General features: G+C 38.5%; 1 protein-coding gene across 1 annotated transcript in view; it reads left to right on the forward strand.

Moving 5' to 3' along the window:
* Window positions 1-8,419, forward strand: part of Taf7l (TATA-box binding protein associated factor 7 like) — a 40,916-nt gene extending 32,497 nt beyond the window's left edge. The window contains exon 13 of the mRNA XM_077106464.1: window positions 8,256-8,419. Coding sequence (XP_076962579.1) covers window positions 8,256-8,419 — 164 coding nt within the window. The remainder of the gene's footprint in view (window positions 1-8,255) is intronic.
* Window positions 8,420-12,935: the final 4,516 nt, after the last annotated feature.

Raw genomic sequence — 12,935 nt, forward strand, 5'->3', positions numbered from 1 at the left:
TTTTGGACTCCCGTTTGCATGGAATTTTTTTCCATCCTTTTCCTTTCAGCCTGTGGTTGTTTTTGCCTATTAGATGAGTCTCTTGCAAACAGCATGTAGTTGGATCTTGTTTTTAATCCATTTAGTAATCTATGTTACTAAATCTATGTCTTTTAATTAGGGAGTTGAGACCATTTACATTCAGTGTTATTTGAGTATGTGTTGTTTCCTGACATTTTGGTTTGATGGCTGTATTTAAATCTGTCTTGATTTTCATTTAGTTGTTGTCCTTCTAATGGTCTTCATTTTGGGGGGATTTTTTTATTGTTGGTTGTTCAAAACATTACATAGTTCTTGATATATCTTATTTCACACTTTGATTCAAGTGGGTTATGAACTCCCATTTTTACCCCGTATACAGATTGCAGAATCACATCGGTTACACATCCATTGATTTACATATTGCCATACTAGTGTCTGTTGTATTCTGCTGCCTTTCCTATCCTCTACTATCCCCCTCCCCCCTCCCCTCCCCTCTTCTCTCTCTACCCCCTCTACTGTAATTCATTTCTCTTGGGGGAATTTTTGAGGGTTTTTTTTGTTGTTGTTTCTCTATGGCAGTATATCTCTGATATTTGTAGTGCTGGTGTTGTTTATCCTTGTCATGGAAAGTTTTTCAGTTTTGAAAGATAGCTTTTCAGGATATAGCAATCTTCACTGGCAATTGTTTTCTTTTAGAGCTTGGAATATATCATTTCAGGTCCTCCTTGACTCTAGACTCTGAATTGATAAGTCAGAAAAGAGCCATATTAGTTTGCCTCCAAATATGAACTGATATTTTTCTCTTGACACTTTCAATATTCTTTCCTTAGTTTCTATGTGAAGCAGTTTGATTATGGTATATCTTGGAGAGGTTCTCTTTTGATTTTGTCTAATTGGGGTCCTATATGCCTCCTGTATGTGGATGTGTATCTCATTTCTAATATGGGGAAATTTTTGTTACCATTTCATTCAAAGATGTTCTTTATGCCTTTAGCCTTTATCTCCATGTTCTCTACTATTCCAATGACTCTTGAATTTATTCTCTGATGCTGTACCAGAGTTCCTGTGTATTCTGATCATGGTCTTTTATTTTTTGTTCTTTATTGTATACTTGGTATTCAAGTTCATATACCCCATCTTTAAGACCTAATGTTCTATTTTCTACACAATATAATCTGTTGGTGATGCTTTCAAGTGAAGTTTTAATTTGATTCATTATGTCTCTCACTTCTAAGAAATCTGATTGGTTTTTTTTTCATTGTCTCTATTTCTTTATTGAAATGATCTTTCATCTCCTGTATTTGCTCTCTTAATTCATTCCTTAGAGCTTCTTTTAGTTTATTGAACATTTTAATAATCAATTTTTAAATTTTTTTTAGTTGTAGTTGGACACAATTCTTTTTTCATTTTATTTATTTATTTTCATGTGATGCTGAGGATTGAACCCAGGGCCTCGCACATGCTAGACAAGCACTCTACCACTGAGCCACAACCCCAGCCCCTTAATAAACAGTTTCCATAGTCTTTATCTAGAATTTCATCCACTTTTGTATATGTGGGATCCTTTGTTGGGGATTGTAAATTTTGTGGGGAGAAGATTTGTTTGCCTTTTTCATATGTTTTCAGAGGTCCTGGACTTGTGCATCAATTAAAATGGATTCCTCTTTCTCTTTCATACATATGTCCTTTTATATGTAGTTATATTTTTTTGTTCTGAGATTTCTCCCTGTTTTTGATGTATGAATATGTATCCAGGAATGAGACCTGAGGTCCCACTCTGGTTGTTCCTCCTTGGGGCTTGGTTATTAGTTTAGGGGTTTTGTCTTCCCAGTTCTGTGTTGAAATATTGTTGGGGCTCAGGTGGGGCTAGATCATGTGGGGTGAGATTTGCTGTTACTTGACTGAGTTGTGAGTATTGCTCAGCAGCAGGATCTCTACTTAACAAAACTGAAATGTGTCAATCCCTTCCCAGCCCCTCTTAGAGGAAGAGGGGAGCCAGGAATAGCACTAATGTTAGCAACAGATGTACAGCCTAAAGATAAATGTCTGGTGTCTGTTTTGATATCTATAACACTAACTGCTACCTGCATAGGAATGGTAGGGTCAGCATTTAATATCAGCTCCAACATTAAAAAAAAAAAGAAAACTGAACTAGATCGAGCATTATACACCAGGTGTCTACTACAACATCCACTTAATCACAACATAAATGGTGTAGGAATTACAAAAACTGTATTATTTTATCAGATATTACAATTACAGTTTATTAAATGAAGAGAAAATAGGGAAGGAAGGCAAGATAAAGTTTGAGATATTTAAAATACTAACAGGGAAGAGGCAGGAGATAGGTAGCAGATGATGGCTATAAAGAAGGAGTAAAAAATAACTAAAAGTAATTTTAAAAATGAAAGCAAGGGCTGGGTGCAGTGGCATATGCCTGTAATCCCAGCAGCTCGGCAAGCTGAAGCAGGTGGGTTGTGAGATCAAAGCCAGCCTCAGCAATTTAACAAGGCCCTAAGTAACTCAGCAAAACCATGTCTCTAAATAAAACATAAAAAGGACTAGGGATGTGGCTCAGTGGTTAAGGGCCCCTGGGTTCAATCCTCGGTTTAAAAAAAAATGAAAGCGAGGAAGAGGCAACAGGAAAATTTGGTTACTAGTGGGGGAAGAGAGTAAAGAAGTGGTAATAGTAGGCCTAATAATAGGGACAAATGTAAGATCAACTCAAACCCACATATAATTTTATCCCACTTAAGTCAGACCAAAGCTAAATAATAAATGGGTGATGAAGAAAGCAATTAAAGTAAATTCATATAAATAAATATATATGTATATGTGTGTGAAAAATTAAATTAAAAATTTAAAAATTAAAAAGGGGGCATGTAGAAAAATATGACAAATCGTAATGAGAAATAAAGGGCTTATTTCCAGAGGTGCTCAAAACTGTTGGCAAGGATAGATTTTCTTTCTTTGTATTATGGGCTCTTGTCGGGGTTTTTAGCCGCCCCCCCTTCCCTCCTGACCTGTGGGAGAGATTGGGGGAGCACGCCAAGAAAGGTAAAGGTCGACTGGCTGCCCACACCCAGCCCTCCCTCCCTGGAGGACAATCAGACGCGCCAGGGAGAACTGTCAAAGCAGGATCTCCTTTAATGAGAAAACATACACAGCTAATATAATGTACAGGAGCCAATCAGGATAAAGGTCAGCAGGGTGGAGAGAATTTACATCTTCACCCATCCTACAGGCAGTAATGTCCATGAGGGCAGAGGGGTTCTGAGCCTATCCTAGAGGTGGTCTTTTTCTTCATCACAACCCAGGGCAATGCCTTCTGGCTAATCGCTAGGTGCTCTCTTAGCCACATGGGGCCCCAGGACTGGGAAGCGAGTAGCAGCCAGCAAGATAAGTTTCCTCTTTTCTGATACAACATGTCCCACGTTACATTATGCCCTACAGGCTCTGTAACACTTAGGTCAAGGGCTGGGGGTTAAGTCCAGCATCCTCATGTTCCTTACTTAGCTACCAGTCATTTTGGCTAGGAGCCAAAGCTGATGGTAGTAGCTCTCAGCTTCCTGTCTCCCAGTATAGGATGGAATATATTAGGGAGTGCTTACAAATGGTATATTCCTGAAATGGGGATGGAGTGGAGTTCTGAATTAGCAAGTCCAATAACTGGGATTTAGTCTTGGCTGACCTTTGGAACTCTGTTGATGGGTATTTGAGATTGATCCACACCCACAGTTGCTGGGAATATGCCAATCTCTACAGGACATTTGGATCACAGATGCCTTCTGTAAATTCTATTTTAGGTGTAAGGTCTAAACCTCCACAGGTTTCACGTTCACTGCTGTGGATGTGAATTACCCAGTATCAACCCTGGAGTGCAGACATTCTTATCTGGCTGTGATTGGTATCTTCCCAGTAGCTGTTATCAGTTGTCAACAATGAAGGGAGTTCTCTCTTCTTGGTAGCTTAAGCCTAGATTTTCTAAGAACAATTCTTTTGCACTTGTTTCAGTTACACTGACCTAGACACCCTCTGTGACCCATATAGGTGACTGCTTACAATTTTTTTGTGAGTTCCCAATCTCTTGCTTCTGCTTGCTGCCACACAGTGCTTATAAATAATTCTTGCACAGGTGACACTGGTTCCTTCCAAACTGTCTGCCCATGGGCTGAGCACTTTTCACTCAACAGCTTCCCCCACTGACCCTGGGTCCATTAAGATCATCCTCCCTCTGTATTACATAGGTTACCCTACAAGCAATTTTTTTCAGTGAACTTTGCTCTCTCTGCCTGTGTACTCCCTCCTGCCAGCAGCCAGGGATGCAGCCATGGTCATCAACCTAGCTGTTGCTTCTCTAAAGTATTATTTCTTATTATGTTTGAAGTTTCTGACTTTCTGTGTCTCTATGTTTTTTTTTACTGTCCAGTATTGAATTTCAGTGAGTTCCCTTAGTTACCCACCTCAAGGAGCAATCTTCCGCTTTTTAAGTCTGTTGCTAAGGAACTGCTTGGAAGTACATACTTCCTCTAATCCACCATCTTCTCTCCCTGGATTCTTTTAGTTAACATAATGTTTTCAAGATTCAACCATGTTGTGGTATGTACCAGTACCTTATACCATGTAAGACTAAATAATTGTCCATATTTTTATTATTCCATTGTACAGATATGTTACATTTTATTTATTGCATGCATGTACTGACGAATATTTGAGTTGTTTCTACTTTTGGAGTATTATGAATAATGCTACCATGAACATTTACATACGAGAGAATATATTTAAAAGAATTGACAGGACTTGAGTCAGTTACCAGTTGGTGAAGGAGAAGGAAGTGTTAAGGATACATGTCAGATTTCTAAGTTGAATGATTAGTATTCAAAGCCACAAGAAAGTGTGCAGAGTGAAAAGAGAAGAGAGAAAAGTGAGATAAATGAAGGTAAAGTAGTTGTATAGAAAATGTATGCTAACTCCAGCCCTATATCATTGCAGGTAACAATTTTAAAGAAACCAGTGTTTGTTTTATGACAATAGGCTTAGCTCAGAGCTCTTAAGATAGAGGCACTGCTCCCTTCCCCCATCCCTACAAGGCCAGAGGTATTCTTATGTTCTATATATTCCCTTCTTCTCAGCAAATTACGTATTCAAGTACTGTTTGTAGACAACCAGGTGAACAATTAATACAAAGATTACTGCATGTAAGTAGTTAGTAGTGGGGAGTGCTATTTTCAATGTAGAAATGTGGCTATAAAGTTTATTTACTCAGAGACCTTTATGTTAGCTTATATATTCAACATAGATTTATTGACAAGAGGGGTAGGGATTTAAAGGAATGAGAGCTTGCTTTTGTCTATGGAGATTAGGGAAGGCTTTATGGAGAAGATAGTATTTACCTGGGACCTTAAAATTTAGGTAGAGTTTTAATAAGGACATAGAGAAAGCAAGGCATTTTATGACTGGGTAGCATGTACAATGGCTCAAAGTTGGTGATACCAGGCTAAAGAGTTTAGATTTGGGGTGGAGGTCATAAAGAGCCAACAGATTTTGTTTTGGTTTGTTTTACCTGGAGAGTAACTCAGAAAGATTTATCTTCTAGCAGCATGTAGGAAAAATTAGAATGGGGAGGTGCAAGTGATAGAAGGAACCAGAACTTAAGAATTCATTAGATATTATGTTAGATTTCCATTACTGAAAAAACACCCAAGATAACAAACTTATTAAGATAAAGGTTTATTTTGGGTTACAGTTCTGGAGGTTCCAGTCCATGGCCATTGAGACCCTTTGCTTTTGGGTCTGTAGTGAAGCAGCACATCACAGTGGGAAGCATATGGTGAAACAGAGCCACTCACCTCATAGCAGGGAAGCAAAAAAAAAGAGGAGTGGAGAGACCAGGGTCCCACGATTCCTTTTTAGTGCATGCCCCAAATGACCTAAAATCTCCCGCAAAGCTCCACTGCTTAAAGGTTCTGATACCTCTCAGTAGTGCCACAAACTGGGACCAAACCTTTAACGCTTGGGCCTGTGGGGCACATTCCATATCTAAATGTTAGCAGACTTATAGGGCAAAGGGAAAATAGTCTAAGAGTCTAAAGACTGTATAATTGGAAAATGGTGTACTATTAATTGAAATTAAGACAACAAGAAGAGGATTTGGAGGGCATGAGGGGTGGAAAAGATAATGAGTATTCTTGGAAGTGCTTTTGAAAATGGGAGATCTGAGAGGCCCATACACAGAAATAATCATTGAATGTGTGGGATTAGATGAGTTGGTCGGGTTCATTGTTCAGCAAGAAGTCTGGACTTAAGGGAAAAAACTACCTTTAGCAGGAAGTAGGAAAAAGAGCCCACAAAGGAGAAAGAACTGGAGCAGTGACTAGCTGTGGTCATGATCCTTTAGAGTCACTCAGCATCTGAGTGAGAATAATATATAAATTACTGAAAACAGCAAATAGAGTGGTTTTTAGGTATTGTGCAGCACAGGCTTGTTTTATACGGCTCTTTTCCTTTCACTTCAGAGTAAAAATCCATGCTGATATGGAATGACCTAAATTGGATAATGTAAAAAACAGCTTTTGTCCCAAAGACAGTATACATCTATAAATATAATTGGTCATAGTACAGTTCAAGTTAAAAAAAATTACATTCTACACCCACAAAAGATTCATGACTTTTGATTTAGAAAGCATAAGTAGAACATCATCAGGTTGCTGATAAGTCAGGATGGTCAGGACCCTGACTGGGTTTCTTAGTTTCTTGAAACATGTCAAGAAGCAGCAGATAAGACTTAGTATAAGATTAATCATGTTCATTGGGACAAGAGACTATTCAAACTGCCTTATATTCTGACACCTAGAATATGGCTACAATGAACCCCCATCTCATTTCTCCTTGAACTATGGCCTCTGTATATCCTTCACAGAAACGTAGATTCCTAACAGCAAGCATATTCAATTTAAAGGTTTTGAAGTTTGGCATAATAAAGGGCACCATCATGACTAAAATATTGGACATGCATTTTTTACTGTGGAACTGTTCTTTGGAACATTGTAAGATAACCTTATAAATACCAACTGACAATTGTTATTTATGGTTTATATAAGTAAATATTTGATGAAGTAGTAGAACTTAAGATTTAAGATGATTTTTTCTGTTTTTCTGCTTCTCCTTATAGCTCATTTCCCTACAGGAGCAATTGAAATATTTTCTGAAGAAGTGAGAAGAGTCTTCAACCTGGCCATAAACATTGGTTTTTCCATCAAGACCAGTTACTGTGTGAAATTGTGCATGTTTCTCTCCCTTTGGTTGCCTTATGTTGAATCAATTATATTTGTTTCTCTGAACGTTTTGCTGGTTATAAAATGTTTTAATATAATAGTCAGGTAGAAAGGGATAATATTCTCTTTGTGAATTACATATATTTCTCCTGACCTATGGTGCCATCAGATGATTCAGCCATGTTTGTCAGAGACAGTTTTTTAACCTAGAAGACCATCCATCTGGTTAGCATGTTTTAGCTTTTCCAAACTCTTCTATTTTAAGCGCTTATTTCCTAAATGTAGAAATTTTCATTTCTATTAAGGGCTAGCTCCTGCAACAGTGAATTTAAGAGTCTACCTCTCAGCAGTTAGCTAAGTTCTGTCCTCTTTGTTCAAATGATAAGTCTGCTCTCTTTCTCAGGGATGATTTCTTGCTGCTACATATCTTTGTTCTGTTGTGTATTTAGGACTGTGGTTGGTTGTTATTAATTAAGTGAGAGCAAAGATGAAAAAATTTTAAGCAATTATCCTTATTATGAGATTCCTCATCCTAACCTCCATCAGAAAAGGTTAGGAAAAACCAGATGCCTGTAATGCCTATGAAGACTTCCTTAACAATCCAGGGTTGTTTGGGGGTGGGTTTTTAAAGGCTGTATTATTAATTGTTTTCTGGTCTGTGTTCTTTAAACAATAAATAAATTCTTCCTTTTAAAATGATACTGTAAATTTATTATGTGTGTGTGGTTCTGGTGATCAAACCCAAGGCCTTTCACAGGCTAGGCAAATGTTCTTTTAGCTTTGAGCTAAATCCCAGCCCCTAGTTTCTTTCAATTTATTAAATTGCCTTCACAATGAGCACTCATATCCAAAAGGAAAAAGAAGACAAGCAATAAACTATGTGTCTTTGTGCATTTTCAGTCCTTTATAACAAAAATACACCAGCTTGGGTAATTTATAAGCAATGTTTATTGTTCACAGTTCTGGAGGCTGGGAAATCCAACATCAAGGTGCCAGTGGATTCAGTATCTGGTGATGTATCTCTGGTTGCATCCTTACATGGAAGAAGGAGCAAACAAGCTCCTTCAGGTCTCATTTACAAGAGTACTAATCCCATTCATGAAGGTAATGACCTAATGAACTAATCACCTCCATAAAGCACTACTTATTAAGAGTACCACATTGCAGATGATGTTTCAACATAAACTTGGGGGGAAGACACATTCAGACCATAGCACTTTATGATTAAGAAATGACAGAAGATACTGTCTATACTGAAGCATCCTTCCAAAGAGTTCTTAGGAAAACTCCTATGATCTAAGCAAATTATCTCATAATACCCATATAACATTGGGATTTGGAGAGGAGTATAGAGAAGTGAAAATAAATGGCAACAATTTAATGTTTGGATTGAATTGTGTAGTGGAACAAACACAGGTTGGAATCCCAATTCTCACTTGTCTTGGGCAAGTCCACACATCTTAGAGGCTCTGTTTTCTCATCTGAAAAACAAATAGTGGTAATGTTTATTACCAAGAGACATTTGAGGGTTTTCCAGAAGTAGCCCAGCTAGCCCCAGTTCTGATTCTAATTGAAGAAAATCAGTGCTGCTCTAGGAAATATACTCCCAAGTTCTGTGCACCACTTTTAGTACTCTAGGCAGAAATTAATAAGCCATGCTCAGAGAAAAGGAGGTCTAAATATATGGGAAGAGCCTGGGAAAGTAGGATGAAGACAGGAGGAATGCTGGGGAAAATTCGGGCAAGTAAGCTGGAGTATGGAAGATAGGCATGTTCAACTAAATTGAAGCCACGATTAGAAGAGAAATTAGAGGACAACTTAAAAACCAAGGTGATATAAATATTGTCAGAAATTCTGAACATAAAAGATGAAAATAAGGGGAAAGACAATGGGGAAAGGAGTGCTAGAGGCAGAAGGTGGGGGAAGAGGCACAGTGTGAAATGAAGACAAGCCTTTCCAGATAAAGGAAGGCAGAGGGCTGGGACAAAAACATAAATAGTACCTTGCAAGAAAGGCTGAGGTTGGTGAGGTTTAGCACATATGCCATAGATAACTTCCAGGAGTGAGAAAAGTAGAAGAGCCCTTGTGCAGCCTCTGTCTGATTCTGTAGTCTAAGAGCAGTCAGAGTTTTGCTGAGAGGCAGGGTGTTAGGGTACACAACAGAAAGCGGCAAGGGTGTAATAGTAAAAGCAAATGTGACTCCATTTTGTTTTGTGACTCCATTCTGTAAAACAACCATGCCAAGTAGAAGAGTCATGACTGGGGCAAGATGTTCTTTCCTTTTTCTATAGAAACCTTTAAGAACACGGAACTACCTAATGGGGCATTGTTTCTGTAACTAGGGTAACAGGGCTCTGTTTCTGTAACTGGGGTGTTTGGGCTAACTGTGATTGGTTAGGCTTCCCGCTGCTTGACTGAACTGTCCCGCTTCTGTAACCTGGCTTGCTTGCATTGGCTAGACCCCTGAACATCCCTTTTGCAGTTTTCAGGTTTATAAGGAGTGCCCTTTCAATTGTTCGGGGCTGATCAGGGGAACAGCTTTATGTTCCTGGTCAGTCTCCACTTGTGTGCTTCAATAAAGGCTTGATTCGATTATACGTGAGTGGTCTGGAAGTCAATTTATGAAACCCCGGGACAAAGCTTTAACTATAACAAGGGCACGTTAGTGTGTCTTCAGTGTCCTTCCATCTCTTCTGCTGCCAATTCTCAATGTAACCCAGGGGAACTGCTTCACTAGTGCCCTCATCACAAGGTTTTTGCTGTTCTGACTCTTCACCTGAGCTCAACATGTGTACACATGCACATGTGTGCCCACACACTTGCACATAAACACTCTGACACCCCACGTTTTCCTTTGCTGTAGCTCAGTGATTCTGACTTTTGCCATGTTGCAGATCTGCAATGGTATCCACTACCTATGCATATCTTTGAGTACCTGACATATGGCTAGCCTGAATTAAGATGTGCCATAAGTATAAAATACACATACTGCCAGGTACAGTGGCACATGCCTATAATTTTAGCAACTTAGGGCGGGGGGCTGAGGCAGGAGAATCACCAGCTTTAGCAACTTAGTGAGTTCCTATCTCAAAATAAAAAACAAAAAGGACTGGGTATATAAAACCCCTGGTTTAAATAGCCAGTACCAACACACACACACACACACACACACACACACACACACACACACACACAGGATTTTTGTAGGGGAACTGCTTGGTGTGGGCCCTGAAACCCTTGCCCTATCCATGTAGGCCACATAGGCCACATAGGCCACATAGGCCACATAAACAAGGCTCAACTGCAAGATGATTCAGGTCTTGGCAGAATGCCCTGTGATCCTGCCAGAATATATGAAAATAAGTAGTCTTGTGAGGAGTGGCTACAAGACTGGTTGGCATTCACTTCCCTATCTTGAGAAAAGCTGAAATTAGGCAATTTCTTATATGCTTCCCTCATTCCTATAAATTATTGGTTTTTTTTCCAGCCTAGGTACAGCTGTAGGTCATAAAACTGTTTAGCTGCAGTGTAACATTGGCTACTCAACACCAGGGGGGTCCCACCACTTATGTTGCATGTCATCTGGCCCCTTTAAACTCAGTATCATCCTGTGCAACAAGAAATGCAGGGAGTTGATACTATTACTAATCTTGTTTTTGCTGCCTCTTTAAGTAATAAGGTATCTGGGTTTCTTATTTTGTTTTGGTTTTTCACCAGCTGACTGCTTGACAATACCAAAGACTTAGTTTAAAAAAATGTAAAATTCTCAATAATTGTTTTATTTTATAATTATTACATACTTAAAATACATTGGATTAAATAAAATGCAATGTTAAAATTAATTTCAACCATTTACATTTACTTTTTAAATATGCTAGGAAACTTTTATTTTTAAAATTCTTTTAGGGGCTGGGGATGTGGCTTAAGCGGTAGCGCGCTCGCCTGGCATGCGTGCGGCCCGGGTTCGATCCTCAGCACCACATACAAACAAAGATGTTGTGTCTGCCGAAAACTGAAAAATAAATATTTAAAAAAAATAAATAAAATTCTTTTATTTGTACATTATAGTTTTATACATAATAGTTGGGTTCATTTTGACATAATCATACATGCATGAAATTTAATTTGCTCAATTTCAGTCCTCAGTATCTTCTTTTTCCCTCCCCTTTGTCCCTAAGCCCCATTTCCCTTCCTCTACCCTACTGGTATTCTATTCTACTTATTTATTTATTTATGCTTAATAGATATACATAAAAGTGGAATTCATGGTGGAATATTTATACATGCTCATAGTGAAATTTTGTCAAATTAATTCTATATTTCTTCCCCTTTCCTGTCCCTCCTCTCCTCCCCTCCATCTCCTTCTTATACTCTACTGACATTCCTTCTATCTGTACAGTATCTGACACCACTTTTTCCCCTTACTTTGCTCTAGCTTCCACTTACGAGAGAAAATTACCCTTGATTTTCTGAGTCTGGCTTATTTCACTTCACATGATGTTAAGTAAAATTCCATCCATTTACTACAATTGCTATAATTTCATTCTTCTTTATGGATGAGTAGAACACCATGGTATATATATACCACATTTGTCTGTTGATAGCACCTGGACTAGTTTCATACTTACTTGGCTATTGTGAATTATGCTGCTCCAACATTTGATGTGGCTGATTCTCTTTAGAATGCTGATTTTAGAACTTTTAGATATATGTATCAAAGAGTGGGATAGCTGGGTTATATGGTGGTTCCATCCCTAGTTTTTTGAGGAATCTCCATACTGCTTTCCAAAGTGGTTGCACTAAGTTTTAGTCCTACCAAACAAATAAGAGTGTACCTTTTCCCTCACATCATTGCCAGTATTTATTATTATTTGTCTTCTTTTTTTTTTCTTTTGGTACCCAGGATTGAACCCAGGGACACATAATCACTGAGCCATATCCCCAGCCCTTTTTTAATTTATTTTTTTTTTTATTTTGAGACAGGTTCTCACTAAGTTTCTTAGGGCTTCTGTAAGTTGCTGAGGCTGGCTTTAAATTTGTGATCCTCCTGCCTCAGCCTCTCAAATTGCTGGGATTACAGGCATATACCACTACACTGGGCATTTTTTTGTATTGTTTTGGGGAGGTACTGGGGTTTGAACTCAGGGGCACTTGACCACTGAGCCAACTCCCCAGCCTATTTTGTATTTTATTTAGAGACAGGGTCTCACTGAGTTGCTTAGCGCTTCACTTGTTTGCTGAGGCTGGCTTTGAATTCATGATCTTCCTGCCTCAGCTTCCTGAGCTGCTGGGATTACAAGGGTATGCCACCATACCTGGCCTTTTTTTTTTTTTTTTTTTTTGTATTTTTGATAATTTCCATTCTGACTGGAGTGAGAGGAACTCTTAGTCTAGTTTTAATTAGCATTTCCCTGATTGATAGGAATGTTGAACATTTTTTTCCATGTATTTGTTGGCTATTTGTATTTCTTCTTTTGAGAAATATCTGTTTGGTTCTTTTGAATGTCTTTTGCCTGTGTATTGATTGGGTTATTTGGTTTGGGGTGTTAAGCTTCTTGAGTTCTTTATATATTCTGGATATTAATCTCCTGTCAGACGTTAGCTGGCAGAGATTTTCTCCCATTCTATAGGCTCTCTCTT

This window comes from Callospermophilus lateralis, chromosome X (assembly GCF_048772815.1).
Source record: "Callospermophilus lateralis isolate mCalLat2 chromosome X, mCalLat2.hap1, whole genome shotgun sequence".
Taxonomy (NCBI): domain Eukaryota; kingdom Metazoa; phylum Chordata; class Mammalia; order Rodentia; family Sciuridae; genus Callospermophilus; species Callospermophilus lateralis.